The sequence below is a fragment of the Siphateles boraxobius genome, unplaced genomic scaffold (assembly GCF_051911475.1).
Source record: "Siphateles boraxobius isolate OS27281-9 unplaced genomic scaffold, OSU_SipBor_1 9, whole genome shotgun sequence".
NCBI classification, from domain to species: domain Eukaryota; kingdom Metazoa; phylum Chordata; class Actinopteri; order Cypriniformes; family Leuciscidae; genus Siphateles; species Siphateles boraxobius.
The window spans coordinates 31,680,885-31,699,194 of record NW_027509219.1 but is presented as its reverse complement, the minus strand read 5'-3'; the positions used below and the strand labels follow the sequence as shown (position 1 = coordinate 31,699,194).

Below are 18,310 nucleotides of genomic sequence, written 5' to 3'. Positions count from 1 at the left end.
GCCTAACATGTCAAGAGCGACACTGCGACACCATTATGCAGCATTAGAGGTTGCACCACAACACAGAACAACAGAACGCCGGAGCTCTGATGTACCTGTGCATGTGATGCACAAACGGTTTGTGTGTGTGTGGATGATTTAGATTGGGAATGACATGTACTACATTTAGGATCTGTAACCTCTCTCTTTCCTTTCTGCTCTTTCTCTCTGTTTTTTCATAAGCCTCATGCATGAGCTCATGGTTGTGTGTTTGTATGAATCTCTGGTTTTACCACCCAATAGAAAATAAACATGAATTTCTCATCTGTATATTTACATGTGATTTTTATGTGTTTAAAGCATTGTGCTCCTAATGTTTCACATTTGACAAAATGGTTTTACAAGCAAATTTCAAGCTATTTCAATCTAATCATCTGGTAGATCCATGCACAAATACTCAATATCGGTCAATAATATAAATTAAAAAAGTGGAAAATTTCAGCTGATAATTGGAATGGCATCAAAATATAGAATGAACACACGTGTGTGTGTGTGTGTGTGTGTGTGTGTGTGTGTGTGTGTGTGTGTGTGTGTGTGTGTGTGTGTGTGTGTGTGTGTGTGTGTACATATAGATATATAAACATACAGATAGATAGATAGATAGATAGATAGATAGATAGATAGATAGACAGATAGATAGATTAGATAATATTACATTTAAGTGAGTGTAAGATGATGATAGGTATAATAGTGGAAATAAGCATGCACAATTAAATATCCAGTATTAGTCAATATCAATAAATGTAAAAAGTATATATATATATATATATATATATATATATATAATAACATATAATATCATAATGTATGTTTATTTAGAATTGCACTGAATGAACTGTTCATGTGTTTTTGCAGAAGACATGTCACGCTTTATAATCATGTACACACTCCCCTCATAATCCCATATGGAAAATGGTGATGCCTAGGCCTCTCTTTTGTCATCATTATCCATGTGTCAGAGTGTGAAAGGGGAGGGCAGGAGGAAGAGAGATGGGGAAAACGAAGGAGAAGGAGGCAGGAGAAACGCGCAAGAAGATTAGAGAATGATTGGCTAAAGGAGGATTAAAAACTCAGCCCAGTTGCCTGAGATTCAGATCCTTCTCCAACCGTGTGTTAGTGTGTGTCTTGAGTATTTATGAGTGTTGCATGCATCTCTCTCTCTCTCTCTCTCTCTCTCTCTCTCTCTCTCTCTCTCTCTCTCTCTCTCTCTCTCTCTCGTGTGACCAATGGTTGTTTATCGCTCTCAACACATATCGAGCAGCAGAACAGGTTATAGAAAGAGCAAACAGAAGTGGGAGGGGAGAGAGGTAGAGTAGAGAGAGAGAGAGAGGCCAGCGAGAAAGACTTGTCAGAGAAAGCAGTAAAAGCTTCGGAGGAAAAGGGAAAGGGAAGCTCATCTCTCTCTCTCTCTCTGTGTGTGTAGCCTATGTGAAGACAGCTACAAAAGGAAGTAAGATTATGGAAATGTTGTTTGGCACAATATTGCAACAGATTGTTCTTTGTTGCTGTAAATGCATGCTGTAAATATGTGAGATCTGTATTATGTGAGAATCATTTCTTGCAGTAACACGTCGTGTTTATGTAACTTTATGCATGATCTAGCTCAACCAATATTGTTCACACTTCAATATTTATTCACAAGCAAGATGGTGATTGAAATCTTGACACATCTCGCACAAAGCATGCAAAGGTGTTAATATGGTGCCTTCGTGTTAACAGCACACTTCAGCTTCATGTCTAGCTGCAATCTATAATTAAGCAGAAGATTTAAATATTCATGTGGCCTTGTAATCAGAATTCAATGCTGCTTAAAGTCCTCACGTCTCTGCATGGCAGGCTGATAACACTTTCTCTATCAGCACGTGTGGAGAAGCTGTAAAACTGGACACTTCTGTCTTTCAGTCTGTCTGCTTCCTGTATTTTCAGCTGCAGGTCTGCACATGTAGCGATACCATCTTTAATTAAAGCACGCAATGACAGCACACAGGCTCCATACTGTCACTATGTGCTTCCAGTGGATCGTGTTTGGAGTCCTTTATGAGCGACCCATTGTGTCTACAGAAAGCCGGAGCTGAAGTCCTAATTCTGAGCTTTATTAATAGCAATGTATTAGGATCAGTGCCAGCACTGTAATATCTCCTACACGTGGCGGTATATTGCACATACTGTACTTCTCTGTACTCTTGAGGATCTTTAGTCCATCCAAAAATGTAATTTCTGTCAGCATTTATTCACCTTCATGTCATTCTAAACTTTCTTTCTTTCTTTGGAGCACAACGAAGATATTTAAAGAAAATGTCAAAAGAGTTTGTACAATGAAGGTCAGTGGGGTCCAATGTTGTATAGACAAAATAAACAAATTCATACAGGTTTTGGAGTGAGTAACTGATGACAGAATATTTATTTTGGGTGGACTATTCCTTTAAGATCCATTTTTGGCTTTAAAAAGTTGGCATAAAAACGTTTGAATCATCATTTTGCAAGCCGTTACAAAGCACAGTCTGTTCATGTTAGTGGTAAAGCAACTGTGGGATGAAGCTGTGTTAATTCATTTCCTTCCCCATGTTTGTGGCCAAATCTGCAGCAAAGACAAAGGAGCTTTCACTGTTTTCCAGGAGCACTGGATTAAAACAGGAGAGGGGATTGGAGAGTTTGGCACTCCGCGTCACTGAGAGTCAAACAGGTTTTTTTTAACCCTGCCCTATCATAGCATGTCATTTTTTATGTGCCCAGTCAGAATAGTGATTATTAGTAATATCTTAAATGTTGGCTATTAATATTAAAGGGACAGTTCACCCAAAAATGAAAATTCTGTCAGTATTTACTCACCCTCATGTTGTTCCAACCCCGTAAGACCTTCGTTCATCTTCGGAACACGAATTAAGATATTTTTGATGAAATCTGAGAGCTGGATCACTCCTCCATACTAGTCCATAGGCTTCTTGAGGGATTGAAACTTGCCGGCCTCGAAAAGTTATTAAAGAAATCGTAAAAATAGTCCAAGTGACTACAGTGGCTCAATATTAACTTTATCAAACGACGAGAATACTTTTTGTGCGCAAAAACAAACATAAATAACGACTTTATTTCAACTATTCATTTCCTTCTCTATTGGCCTCTAGTCAGATAACGTAGTGTGATTGCGTAGAGCACGTCACACGTAGGCTCACTATTGGCCGACGCTGGTCTTGTGGGTGATGCAACAGATCATACGCTGTTAAACTAGTGAACTCACATCAGAGAGAAGGAAATGAATAGTTGAAATAAAGTCGTTATTTTTGTTTTTTTTTGTGCACAAAAAGTATTCTCGTCGCTTGTTAAACTTAAGATTGAGCCACTGTAGTCACTTGGACTATTTTAACGATGTCTTTAATAACTTTTCGAGGCCGGCAAGTTCAATCCCTCAAGAAGCCTATGGACTAGAATGGAGGAGTGATCCAGCTCTCAGATTTCATCAAAAATATCTTAATTCGTGTTCCGAAGATGAACGAAGGTCTTACGGGGTTGGAACAACATGACGGTGAGTATACTGACAGAATTTCATTTTTGGGTGAACTATCCCTTTAATGTTGTAGGCATGCACATCATGTGATCTTGCATCATAATATTGCTGCTAGAACTGTGGGTATTTACACTGGTGTGTGTCATAATTACCCATGAGTTAATCAATAACTTAGGTTCAGAGATTTTGTTGCTTTAGATTTAAGGAAGGTCAATGTTGAAATGACAGTGAGTTTTGAGATTAGTTTCACAAAGCCTGTTGTATTTCTCTACAACAATATCAGTAAAAACATAAACATATCAGTAAAACATAAACATATTTAAATGTTAAATGAATCTAATGTTAATCATTTTAACATTTTGTTAAATAATTTTGCTAATACTGCTACTGCTAATAGATACACAGACACGCTGCTGTGAACATGCAAGATATGCTGCTGCTGATGCTGCGTTAATAGATATAAATAAATCCTGTAGCAGATCAAGGCAGGTGGAGCTGGGGGGAGGGGGGGGGGGGGTTTGGGGTCAGAGGAACATTTAAATGTTGAGCGAGCAATCTCATTGGCTGCAGGATCAGCTTCTGCCAATCAGCTTCTGCCATGTGATAATGATGTGAATGCTTGCAGATCCGTCTAGACCCTCTTTCATGATCGAACTAGACATTAAAATAATTATACTACAGGCTTTATTATCTTTCAGTAAAAAATAATTTATTATTTTTCACTGGCTTTGTAGATTTAGCCTTTTACCTTCATCTTTATTTCTAACACATTTCCCTGCTTTACACTGATGCCTTGTCTGTTTTTGTGTAAATCTTCCTGACAATGCTTTGAAGTCTCATCCTTTGGGAATCGTGGTGCTGTTAATGTCATATTTTTTTGCTGACCTTAATCATTTATTCTGTTAGTGATCCTCTGTCTCTGTCTCTCAGGATGTTGTTGAGTTTGTTGGCAGTGGCGGTGGTTTTAGCAGCTGTCCTGTACGTCCTCTATCGCTGGCTCATCCCTGCAGCTGTGCAGAACAGCGGCTTTCTGGCCATCATCTGGCACAATGTCATCCTTGAGCGGGTCCATAACATCACAACGGGATCATCACAACCTCAGGTGACCCTCGCTGTCATTCATACATATGTCATTCACGTGTGCTGAGATCATCCTGCTCGCTCCAATGACAGTTTTTTAAGATGTTCCAAGAGGCTGATAAAAAAGTAACAAAAGGTACCATGGCATCACTATGTTTCGGATACCATGTTTTTGGCTATGTATTATGGAAGTCTTGTTAATGGTAATATTATGTTTTTGGTGAAATTAACAAATTCTTTAAAACATTATATACATTTATTATTAAAAATTATATTATTTATTTATGTTGGACCCTATTTTGGGGTCTATTTTTTTTTTTGCACTGTGAACATTTTTCATTAATTTAAATTTTTTTGCATTCAAAGTCATTTTTTAGGTATTTATTTATTTTGATTTATTATTTTAAATTTATTTATTATTAAAAACTTGACAATAAGGTTTAATTTGTTAACATTAGTTAATGCATTAACTAACATAAACTAACAATGAGCAACATATTAATACAGCATTTATTAACCTTGGTTAATGTTAAAAATGTTCATGTTCCTGTCAGATCACATTAACTAATAATAACAGATGCAACTTTCGTTCTTAAAAATGTAGTAGAAAATGTAGAGATTAAAATAAACTAAGATTAATAAATGCTGTACAAGTATTGTTCATTGTTAGTTAACAAAGTGTTACCATCTTTCCATTAAGAACATAAAGCCATTTTTAGGCATTTTATCGCAATTAAGAACATCTTTCATTACAGACATGTATATAAAACAATAGCACTTTAATCATAATACAAATTCTCTTTACTGTAATAATGATACATTTTTATAAATATTTAAAATATTTAAAATATATATATATACATTATGGTTACATAATGCACTTAATTTAAATAAATAAAAATTCAAATGATTTTCATTATTGTATTGTATTAATAAGAATCTAATGCATCATATAAATGTTGGAGTAGTGCTTCATTGGATGCTTTGAAGTACCTCGGAGTACTATATAAATACCATGTTAAGATAATCATTCATTACCATATTAAAATACCACAGTACCATGGTACCATTTTTCTAAAGGATGATGATGATTAAACAGGATTATAAAACCCTATAAAATAGATTCAAATAATCTTTTGAATCTCATGTTCTGTCTTTATCTTGCAAGTATTGTTCTCTGGCTTTGCTGAAGAACACTGGTGTTGATCATTTCTGATTTATATGAACACAGCGCATACTGAAAGCTGTTCAAAAGAACGCCACAAAAGGCGACTCTCAGAGCGTGATCTCAGCCATCGACTACTACTGCCGGCACAAAGAATGGGCCATGAACGTGGGCGATGATAAAGGTAGCAACATGTTTTCCATTCCCTGCCTTCTTCTCTGCGCCCTTTCTCATTTTCTTACCAATTGCTTGATATTTTTTTCCTTGTATTATCTCTCTCTCTCCTCTGCTCTTGAATAAATGGCCTTGAGGCTGCTCACAGCCGGCTGTTCTGAATGAGAAGTGATGGCAGTCTCCTGTCTACTGGGTCAATATGCTCTCTGCGTGACTGCACACACACACACTAGTTGCATGTACGCCTGTAAATAATGTGCAGCCATTGCACCCAACACAATGCACTAATGCATTATGGGGCTAACGGTGGATTCATTTCACATGTGATCCCGAATGGGCTGTGAATCTATTTTATGTGATATAAAAAGTTAGTATATTTTGATAATTTGTGATAGTTGTCAGACTGTAGTGTAACACATCCAGTGTAACACATTGAATTTGAGGGGAACTGACTTCATAAATCCTTGATAGATCACCAAAAAAAGAAGAAAAAAAGAAGGGATGATTGGAGGCAATGAGCAAAAATACTGCAAAAAAATCTTGTCTTAGCCTACAGTTCATATTTACAAATATATCAAGATACATTTACCTGAGAAGCAAAATAATCGAGATATTGTATTTGTTGTTAATATTTTAAATGTTAAACTATTTTAACAGAATTTCGATTTTTTAGCTTTTGAAATTTTGTTGTTTTGTCATTTTTATTATTAGTATTTTATAAAGATGATATTTTAGTTTTAGTTATTTTAGTACATCAAGCTATACCTAATGAAAATGAGAAGTGTTGCCTTGACGTTTTTTTCTATTTTCTTTTTTTTCAGTTCAAGTTATTTTTTTCGTTGTTTTTTATGGTTTTAGTTTTAGTTAACTGTCATAGCCCTGCATCCATGGTTTATGATTAAATCAAGAAACATATATGGCAATGGGGTAAAAAATAAACTTAATTCAAAGGGAAATCAAGATACTATTTCATGTTTGAAGGAAAACTTAACTTAATTTTGAAACACATTTCGGACTTAATATCTTGTCATTTTGTAGGCTATATCTTGTAAGTCATTTTGCGTCTCAAGTAGTCTAAATGTATTCTAAATGTATTTTAATTTAAGTATGTTTAGACGTTTGAACTGGAAAACAAGCAAATACAATGTAAGATTTTTATTTTTTATTTTTGCACTGAATGATAGCCTACTCTAAGCTTAGTTTTTTGTTTGTTTTGTACTATTTTTAGTTTACTTCAGCAATCTGATGCTGGTTAACAGCTCATTTGAGACAGCAGGCACTGATGAATAAATGCTGCTAATGGGGCAGAGAGGCCCTAATGATATTTCGACTACGCCATTAGCCATGCCATTGATTTGTTTTCTGAATCAGAGTTCTGTGTCTCTCTGAAGGGCTCATACTGGATTCCGTGTTGACGGAGGTGAACCCCAGCATGGCTCTGGAGCTTGGCACATACTGTGGTTACTCCAGCGTTCGTATCGCTCGACTGCTGTCCCCCAACTCCAAACTCATTACCGTCGAATTCAACCCAGCATTTGCCGCCATTGCTCGTCAGATCATCGCCTACGCCGGCCTTCAGGACAAAGTAAGAAAAAAAGAGCTAGCATGCATAGGCTATATTTGGAATACAATATTAGTGTGTTGCTTGTTGCAAACAGTATAGGCTAATGCTTACTAGTTTCTAACAGTATGTGTATGTGAATAAACTACAAAATACAACTAAGTGTGGAATTATAATATGCTACATTTTTGCCATTTGACCTTTTTCCATTGCATTTTGAATTCAGCAAATGGCATCAAATTATCGTTAACAACTTACAATAAGGTTACATTTGTTTACATTCGTTTAAATGAAAGGGTTTGTTCACCCAAAAGTGAAAATTATTCAATAATTTACTCCTTGGTGTATATGACTTTCTTCTTTCAGGCAAACACAATTGCAGTTTTATTAAAAATATCCTGGCTCTTCCAAGCTTTATTATGGGAGTGAGGGAATTTTGAATCCCCCAAAAAGCGCATCCATCCATCATAAAAGTAATCCACACAGCTCCAGGGGGTTAATAAAGGCTTTCTGTAGCAAAGTGTTCTTGTAAGAAAAATATCCATTTATTACTTTCAGGGTTTGAAATTAACTTTTTCACTCGCCGGCCAAATTGGCTTCTAAATTTTTAAGTTATCGGCCATTCAGAACTTCTCCTAGTCAAAAATCAAAGAAAAGAAAAAAAGGATCAGGATTTTGTTTGAATAAGTAATCAATGAAATCCAAATGATCATATATATATATATATATATATATATATATATATATATGATAATTATATACATATAACATATAATTATCATATATATCTAATGAACTGGAAAAATCCTTCCCCACCCAGTTTTTTTCATTGGATGCATGACCTGTTGCAGTTTATACAAATTGAAAAAATTGGATTTACAATGCTTGGCAGAACAGAACAATTTCACACGATTCAGCAACCTTTCCTTTTGTACTTTAAAAAAGAATCAGTTTCCTATATCCATTCCTCTACATTTGACCCTTGCTGTTCTTGTCCTTTCTCTCACCCCTGATTGATTAAGAAACAGAGTACACAAAAAAGGGGAATATGGTTTTTCTGCCAGCTGGCAGTGATTGTTTAAAGGGGCATTCAGCAACTATTTCAACTTAATAAATCCGTTTAGAAATCATTTGGATGGTTTAATAACCTGTTCTGGTGGGAATGGTGACTTTCCCCGCTCCCCACAAACGTTCCCAGGTGGAAAACTAACCTTGCAACATGAGGATTAACGTCCCGGTAAGTTGGAAATAGGAAGTCTCGTGAGAAGCAAGAACGAGCAAGAAACACAAACTGCTTTACGGCAATTCGACATAAACACACACGCCCTCAATGTGTATGATGTATTACCCACCTCGGTAGACATAGCTCTACACGATAAAGTTGGCCGGCTCCTATAACAACAAATGCACATGAGCAGCGGTAGAAAGGGGGAGAAGGGTACCGCAAGTGAGTTTTTTTACGACATTGTTGTGAAATATACGCCTCCCAGCTGTAGGGAGAGCTCGTTGACAAAACATGCGACAAAAAAAGTGAAAATCAGCGAAGAAATAGCTAGAGTTGCCGAATGCCCCTTAAAAAGGTGCAAGTTGTTGTTGTCCTTTTTCTTTTTCCCCCCTCTCTTAGTAATGTTTTAATTTTTGCTGTATTTTGTCTATTGCTACCACACTGTATGTATATAACGTAATATATACATATATTTTTGTGTAACTGACTCAGAGAGTAAGGAATACTTTTGTTTAATTTCGGTTGGATTTCTTGGTTATGATGAAACAAATACTGTATTGTCTGTCTTCTAGTAACTCTCTGATTGAAAAGCATCAATAAAAAGAGTTAAACTAAACAAAATCTTGTCATCCAGGCATCTCATCCCTTCCTCTTTCATCCTCATCACCAAAAGTGTATTTTAGGTGGACAGATCAATACAGTGCAAAGAACACTTTTAAAAATGTGGAATGTTGGAAAATAACAAAATCTTTTCAGTTAACCAAATGCTTTTTAATCTTCGCTATTGCACTTTTTTATTATTCCAATGCCAGTTTTGTTTGAATTGAAGGCCGGAAACAGAACATTTTGTAATGCCAAACTAAGTGATAATTTTGTTGATACCAGCAGTGACATCTCAAAGCACTGAAAATGCCTTCATTGGTTTTTTTAAAGGTTACTATAGTGGAGGGAGACTCTGGTGATTTGATTCCCAAAATGAAGGAGCGATTTGGATTAAAATCTTTCGATTTTGTGTTTTTGGACCACTGGAAAGATCGTTACGTTCCAGATACGAAACTTCTTGAGGTAAGAAGCCCCAAAATGACACTATTTACACACAAATAAAAGTTCTTTATTGTCATCTATGGTTCCAATGAACTTTTAACTTTTAAAATGTTTTTTACAGTACCCCTTTTGGAACGTTTATTTTTAAAGGGGTCATCGGATGCCCATTTTCCACAAGTTGGTATGATTCCTTAGGGTGTTCATGTAAAGTTTGTAATATACTTTGGTTAAAATTACTCATTGGTTGTGTAAAACACCCTTTTTACCTCCTCAAAAACAGCTTTGTTCACAGTGGGTGTTTCTCAAAACCAAGAATGCAAAGAACGGACTTGTGTTCTTGGGAAGAATGCTCTTGCTAGTTGTTCTTGGAAGAATGAACTTACAAGGTGACAAGCACACAGAACACTGCTATCAGTTTGAGAGGATGAGTCTGTGGGCCGGTTGGTTCGGTAGCTAACGTTACACCCGCAGGCGCTTATGGAGATTCTCCCTTCCGAAAACGTATGACCACATTTTCGATTCGCCATAAATTTTCGTAAAAATGCCAATATATGTCTATTATAAATTGTACTCTTCGGAATCCAAAAATGATCCAAACTTAATACAACAATTTTTTGATAACCTTCAGATACCCACTATAAATCTAGAAAACAAAAAATTATTAGAACAACCTATTTCAAACTTAGAAATAAAACAAGCTATCCAGTGTATGCAAAACTCTAAGTGCCCTGGCCCTGATGGTTACAGTGCTGAATTTTACAAGGCTTTTATAGATCAAATCTCAATACTTCTTTTAAGTGTCTATAATGAAGCATTGACTACAGGTTCTCTACCTCCAACGTTGTACGATGCATGCATCTCTGTAATCCATAAATCTGGCGAGGACCCTCTAGAACCAGGTTCATATAGACCTATAAGCCTTTTGTATGTAGATAACAAAATTTTGGCAAAGATCTTAGCCATGCGTTTGGAAAAGGTCCTTCCAACTGTTGTATCAACAGACCAAACTGGATTTGTTAAAGACAGGCAGTTGTTTTTTAACATCAGGTGACTGTTCAACATTATTTACACTCAAAATCCAAATAAAGAAATATCCGAAATATTGGTCTCACTAGATGCCGAGAAGGCCTTCGACAGGGTCGAGGGGGATTTTCTCTTCTCGGCCCTGTCGAGGTTTGGATTTGGCCCCTACTACATTTCTTTAAATCAGCTGCTTTATGCTCACCTAAAGCATGTGTTCACACAAATAATATAGACTCTTGCCCTTTTTATCTTCACCGTTCGACACGACAAGGCTGCCCTTTATTCCCCTTGTTGTTCACGCTGGCCATAGAACCTCTTGCTATTTTACTGCGCTCTACAGAGGATTATAAGGGGATTGTAAGAGGAGACAAAGAACATAAAGTGTCCTTATATGCGGACGATCTGCTTTTATATATTTCAGATCCATCTCTGTCTCTTACAAAAATTATGACCATCCTATCGGACTTCGGTAAAGTATCAGGATATAAAGTCAATATGTCAAAAAGCATATTGTTTCCGATCAGCTCTAAGGCAAAAAATCAAGTACACACGCCCTTTTCCCTTCCCTGTTTCAGACTGTTTTAAATATCTCGGAATAAATATCACATGGGAAATATCTGGCCTCTTCAGCAAAAACTTTGTGAACCTATATAAACAGACGGAGCAACAAATCGAGAGGTGGTCTAATCTCCCAATCTCTCTCGCTGGCCGAATTAATATTATCGGAATGAATGTTCTACCGAAATATTCTTTTTTATTTCAGTGTGTTCCAATTTTGATTAATACAATTTTTTTTTTACCAAAATAGATTCTTTAGTTGCGTCCTTTATTTGGAATAAAAAGACACCAAGAATTAAAAAATCCTTCTTACAAAGACCCAAACCCATAGGAGGAATGGGATTACCCAGCTTCCGGCTCTATTATTGCTCCTGTAATATTCGATGAATATAATTTTGGAATGGATCTCTCAAACCTGATTGGGAACAGATGGAAAATCAAGCTTTTTCTCCTAATACATTGAGATCATTGATACATTATACCTCTGATCTTTTGTAAATTTAAGGTTCAGAATCCGGTTGTGTCTCACTCACTAAAAATTTGGTCTCAGATCAGAAGATATTTTCAGCGGAATCAATGTTCAGTCCTTATACCAATAACTGGTAATCAAACACATAAGCTGTTTTCTGGTCAAACATTTCAACAATGGGACCTTAAAGGAGTGCACACAATTATAGACCTCTTCATTGACAAAATATTTCCAACATTTGAACAATTAATACATACATTTGTAAGGGGTATACAGTCAAAGACCCAGAACCAGATATGAAGAATGAAGACCCGGAGTCAGAATTATAAAAAAAATTAAAGAAAAGTTTTACTGAAGATAGTTTGCAGTTTCATCAGCAGAAGTCAGCTTCAAGACTCACACAGGAGTTCGTAGGCCGCCCCGCTTACAGTTACAAAGATCACAGCAGTTATACCATTTCCAAGGTCTAAGCTACGTCATTGCTTACAGGATGAATGATTCTCATTGCCTATGAAATAGATAAACACAGTAATTTTCCACACATATACAGATAGACTGAAGCATATCTCCATCGATTATGCAGCTGAAGTTAGGCACATCATGACCTTCCAGGTCTCAGATTTGGGTTGCTCTGCGCCAGCATGTCCAGAACAACTCAGTCAATCTCCAATAATGCCAGTTTACTTAACCTGTAACCAAGAAGACTAACACACACACCGACACTCCGCTTTTCCAAGGGTTGATTTGGCCAGGCTCTCACTATAAACAGGAGAGTCCTCTCAAAACATCAAGATAATGCGTTCTTTCTCTCAAGGATAGCTAAACTTTAGTCTAACTGGAAAGTAAGGCTTTAACAAAGAAATGGCCCCTTAAACTATTGGCTTCAATGACCCCTATATGTTTAACACATTGAAGAACTTTCTCAAACACAAAACAAGTCCCTATTTCATTTCTGGAAGCTGTGTTAAATAAGCAAGCAATGTTACTGCATTCAGATATCAAATACAGACATTAAAGAATACATGAAAAGAACATTTCAGTAATCACACTGGTAACTTTTATAACAAAGTAAAATCTCTAGAGAAGTCATTCAAGTCATTTGATATTTAGATGGAAAAATGTTGATTAATACCTTAATTATAATCAATCATTACATATACATTGAAGCAGCAGTGGATTCTAATCCACCCCCTTCACATTTAATATTGATAACAAAGACTTTTTTCAAATACTTGCAAATACGCAACTTTACTAAAGCAACATTTCCCTCTTTTCCCAATCAGCCGAAAGTAGGTCCTATGAACAATGTATTACTGAACAACCCACTCAAAAAAGGATCTATTTCTAGAATATATAATCACCTTTCACAGATAGATTGTACAACTACACTTGATATAAAAGAAGCTTGGAAGGAAGACTTAGGAATAAACATCACAGACGACCAAAGGACTGAAGCTCAAGAGCGTGTCCACTCCTCTTCAGTTTGTATCAGACACGGTCTGCTGCAGTTTAAAATCCTACACCGATTGCACCTTTCCAAACAAAGACTGTCCAGGATGTTTCCGGGAGTAGGCGCCTCTTGTGAACGTTGTGGCTATGTCCCTGCTTCATTGGCACATACAATTTGGGACCGTCCCCACATCACCCTCTATTGGTCTAAAATAATTGAGACTTTGTCAGCAATTTTTAATGTTAGACTCCCAGCAGATCCAGTAATGTCACTATTTGGTGTTGTACCTACAGATATACATTTGAACAGCTCACAAATTAATGTACTGTGTTTTGTGATGTTGCAAGCCAGACGTCTAATTTTATTAAACTGGAAAAGTAAAATTCCTCCTACTCTTCAAAACCTTCTTAGAGATGTAATGCAATATTTACAATTGGAAAAAAAAATATATTCTTTAAGGAAGAAAGAACAAACATTTTACTCAATTTGGCAACCTTTTATTAATTATTATAATAAGTAAATTTGGATAGCCCCCCTAATGCGTGATTCGGTATATTTTTATTTAATACTTCAAGTGTGTGCAGGATTTTTGTTCAGTTTTTTTAATTTATTTTTTACACTCATGCATATACAAATTATATATATGTAAGTGATTTGTAAAAAACTGGAAAATAGTAATAAAAATAACTGTTAAAAAAAGCCAATATTTGAAATCTACACAGTTGATTTCTCGCATCAAATGTTCTCAGAAGTGAATTTAGTGATGAAATAGCATACGAAATTGTAGAAAAACGACGTACTGACCTGCCTCTCTCTGCTTCCCCCTCCTGGGACAATACTTGGGCTACAAAAGATTACGTTTCACAAGAACACTAGTACAGACAAGAACACAGATTGAGAAAGGCAGGCAGTGACCTGTTTCGGTGCATGTCTCTTTAAATGACAATGAGCAACTGTTCACTCCACCTCTCTCTTCCATGGGGGGTGTCGAATGGCTGAGGGCAGAAATATACTAATACGGGCCAGTCCGTCAGTGGTCGTGGGCGGAGCATGAGCATTATGACATCATAGTGCTCAGAAAATCCAAACAGTCTGATTATTGAGTGTTTAGACTTTTTGAGGATTTTCTTTCATTGTATGGTGGTTGTCTCCACACACTGCAAAGACATTTATATGCAAACACCATATAAAAGCGAATTTTGCATCCGATGACCCCTTTAAGAGTGTACTTTAACCACTTAAGTAATCATCCTAACATAAGGAAAATTACAAATGTATTTATTTTATGACATTGTAGGACTGTGGTCTACTCAAAAAAGGCACTGTCCTGTTGGCTGACAACGTAATTTGTCCTGGTGCTCCAGAATATTTGAAATATGTGAGGAACAACCCACGCTATGAGAGCCGATACTACCAGTCCTACCTGGAGTACACCAAAGCAGAAGATGGCCTGGAGAAATCTGTCTTCTTAGGATGAGGAAGATCTTGTTACAAGCAAATGTGCATAAACGGTTGTGTAAAACAGGGGCGAAACAAGGGGGGAAAGGAAAGTCAATTCTTCTAAAATACCCAATGGTTCTGTCTTGTGATGCCATGTTTTCTAGTGTCAGACAAACTGATCTTTTTGTCCTTACCAAAAAAAAACCTGCAACAATGTAAAGCTGTGAAATGTCATTGTACACCATTTCTACTGACCTATGGTTTAAGATATTTTACAATACAACCGTGTGATACATTTCCTTGTACATTTTTTCAGGAAGGTAACTGTATTGTTTGATAAACATGAAATTCAATCTCTTGTTTGTTTTTTTTCTAAGCACAGACTTCCTTCATATTGAGATTGTAATACAATAAATAAAATCAATACTTTTGGCTCATTACTTAGGATAATTTGTATCTAAAGACAATATTATTAATGTTAAAATAATATTAATTATTGATATGACCCCCCCAAAACTCACCCAATGGCAATTTATATGTTAAAAACAAAGACTAAAAAAATGACTTAAGCAAATCTTGGAAACAGGCAGGAGGTAGAATTAGAGTGCAATTTCATGAATACATTTATTATGCTTTCAGAGGATATTAAGCCTCTTTTCATGGGAAAATGGAGCACCGATTTCACAATGGTGGGGCGTTCTTGTGTGAGTTATACAGTGTTTTACTCAAAGTATGAAACTGTCAATCAGAACAAAGAAGTTTACATCTGTTCTTTGACAGAAAAAAAACACAGTACAAGTAGAAAATATGTTCAAAGATTGAATGTTGAGAAATATGCAAACAATTACGAAAAAAGGAAAAAAGTAATCGCCAATACCACTCTGCAGTATCACCAAAACCTGACAGTAAACTAAATGTTCTCAGCACATCATTCCTGGGCCCTTCCACTACTGAAGATCTTGGCCAGGAGGGAAACGTTGGATTGAGCTTTGTCTTGGATGGTTTTACTCTTCTCTTGTGCCTTCTGGAGGTTCTTCTTGGATATGCCTTTGTTCTTAAACCGTTTCATGTGGATCTCTTCTTCTGTAGAACGCTGTTTGTAGTCCCATGTCTTCTCCTCTACAACCTCTCCCTTCTTCTCCTTCTTCTTCTTTAGTTTCTCCAGATTCTGGCTCTTTTCCACACTAGCCAGGTAGAAGTTGGTCTCCTTCTTCGCCTGGGAGATTTCCGTCCTCATACGCTGGTGATAGACCGTCTGCTCATAAGCCAATCGCTCGCTGAGATGGCACCAATGGAACCGGTGCAGATACTTGATGAAAGAGAGAAAAGAAAAAAAATCATATATTACGAATTATATATTGTACAAGGGAGGTACACTACCATTCAAAAGTGTGGGTTGTCTCTTATGCTGCAATTATTTGATCAAAATTACTCCAGTCTTCAGTGTCACATGATCCTTCAGATTCTAATATTCTTTTTATTATCAATGTTCCAACCATTTGTGCTGCTTAAGATATTTTTCTGGAGACCATGATAAAAAAAACATTTCAGGATCCTTTGAAAAATAGAAAATTCAAAAGTCATGAATTTGTTTGAAATAGAAATCTTTAGTAGCATTACAAATGTCTTTACTGTAACTTTGGATAAATTTATAGCATACTTACAGAATAAAAGTCTTAATTTCATAAAAATTAAAAAAACGACCCCAAAACTTTGAACGGTAGTGCAGTGGTGTAAAGTATTTGGGTAAATGTAATTAGTATAATACATGTACACTCCGATAGATTTGTGATGACTGATGAGTAATGCAATTACACATTCTGCATGATGAAGGTGTATTAGCATGTGGTTGTTAATCGCAGGTGTTTCAAATATAAGATGAGGACATTCAGCCCGTGATGAGGCCCAAACCAGTGTAAGTGCAACATTATTTGATTGATCTGTTGTTGAAAATAACTTTTGAAAGGATATTGGTTTACTTATGCCCTTTTTGAGAACTTGAGCTTAACTTAGACTTGAGTGTTTGTAGGCATTTAAGAGGCTGTTGTGTCGATTGCAATTTTGAGGTGTTCAGTTTCATCTTGATTTTAGAAAATAAACATGTGATTCCTCTCCTCACAAATCAACTGTTTCTTGTTTTTCACTGGCATGTCTCTTAGGTGTTTAAGACTAGTGCATCTCTGAGCCTACATTCAGTATGAGTAAAATACTTAAAGGGGTCCTATTTTGCCCTTTTACACAGTCTTGATTTTGTTTTGGGGTATAGTAGAATATGCTTTCATGCTTGATTGTTAAAAAAAACAAGTTCCCCCATATTTTACATTATTACAGCACCTCACTGTTTTCAGGTACTCTTCACACCTCTGTGCCAGTGTATCTGTATTATGTACCTTGATGGACCACAGGTCACTGCTGAAATGGCTCCTCTTCCTGTTGGCCATGGGTGTGTTGTGAAGACTGGTTGAGACTTTCTTAGCGATGCGCTTGTCTCTGAACTCCACCCATCCCTCAGTGAAACTGGATGATCTGCTCCCTGCCTTCTTTTTCTTATTTTTTACACAACGATCTAGAAGAGAGTCAGATTTTTAGTGGGAATGTTGGTCAAACATGAAAACATGCACACGCAAGTGTGAACAATTGATGCACCTCTTGATGGAAAATCACATTTATTACCATGAAGAGGTGCATACATTTTTGGTCAAAAACTTGTTTTGCAATGCAAGAGTCCAAGTATATATAATTATATATATATATTAAATAATAATAATAATAATAAAATTATATATATATATATATATATATACACACACAGACACATACCTTGCTGTTCAAAAGTTTGGGAATGTTTTGGGAATGTTTTAGAAAGAAGTAAAAAAAATACAGCAGCTTTATTTCAGTCATGTAGTTTTTTACCTTCAGGCTGTAGGAAGATCCTGCCGATCTCTCCGTACACACTCAGCATATTCCGCATGTGTTTTGGTCTCATCCTCGGAGGGATGTGTCCTATATACACGATACCTGGAATTAGTTTCTTGCCCGATGGTTTCTCAAGCTCATCTTCTTCATTAGTCCCCGCTTCAAGAGCTCCACCATCATCATTACCATCTTCACAGTTCATCTCCTGGTCAGCATGTTGGACACGGTTTGTTTTCTCCTCCTCTTCTGATTTAGGTTCATTTAACTCTTCTTCACTGGCCATAGCTTGTGTTTCTTCTAGGTCTGTTGTAACGTCATTCTTCTCCAGGAGAGCCATTACTGCGTGTCACAACTATTACAGACTGAAAAAAGAATGCAGGATATCTTGTAAAATCACACTGAAACAGATCGTTCCAGCTCTAATATGTTAATGTAACGCTGTAGTAACATCAGTGCACGTCAAAACCTTTTCAAAAACACATTTATTTGAAGTAATTCTTACTTTAAAAGAGTGTTTCTTGTAAAATATTGTCTTTATCCATAAAGATTTGAGTCCATTCCCAGATGTTTTTGAGGAAAACTACAGAAATAAATCGACTCGTTCAACACATGTGGCGCAGAAAGTATCTCTGACGTCTAAATCAAGCGTCAAGAAGACAGACTG

The 18,310-nt window shown here is 36.3% G+C and overlaps 2 protein-coding genes across 4 annotated transcripts; one reads left to right on the top strand and one right to left on the bottom strand.

The window, feature by feature from the left end:
• Nucleotides 1-1,022: 1,022 nt before the first annotated feature.
• On the top strand, nucleotides 1,023-15,170 carry comta (catechol-O-methyltransferase a). 3 transcript variants are annotated; one of them, XM_077223972.1, is made up of 6 exons: nucleotides 1,023-1,151; nucleotides 4,472-4,643; nucleotides 5,853-5,970; nucleotides 7,352-7,545; nucleotides 9,680-9,811; nucleotides 14,588-15,170. In XM_077223972.1, exons 2-6 carry the CDS (start codon nucleotides 4,473-4,475, stop codon nucleotides 14,765-14,767), a joined length of 795 nt encoding a protein of 264 aa, XP_077080087.1. In that variant the 5' UTR covers nucleotides 1,023-1,151; nucleotide 4,472; the 3' UTR covers nucleotides 14,768-15,170. The 3 variants fall into 3 exon arrangements, with proteins under 3 accessions (XP_077080087.1, XP_077080085.1, XP_077080086.1); XM_077223970.1 differs by lacking the exon at nucleotides 1,023-1,151 and adding an exon at nucleotides 1,318-1,489; XM_077223971.1 differs by lacking the exon at nucleotides 1,023-1,151 and adding an exon at nucleotides 2,624-2,722.
• A 159-nt stretch (nucleotides 15,171-15,329) lies between these two features.
• On the bottom strand, nucleotides 15,330-18,310 carry abt1 (activator of basal transcription 1). Its single transcript, XM_077223969.1, has 4 exons — nucleotides 18,149-18,310; nucleotides 17,644-18,008; nucleotides 17,121-17,296; nucleotides 15,330-16,039 (listed from the first exon to the last, which is right to left on the bottom strand). Exons 2-4 carry the CDS (start codon nucleotides 17,981-17,983, stop codon nucleotides 15,659-15,661), a joined length of 897 nt encoding a protein of 298 aa, XP_077080084.1. The 5' UTR covers nucleotides 17,984-18,008; nucleotides 18,149-18,310; the 3' UTR covers nucleotides 15,330-15,658.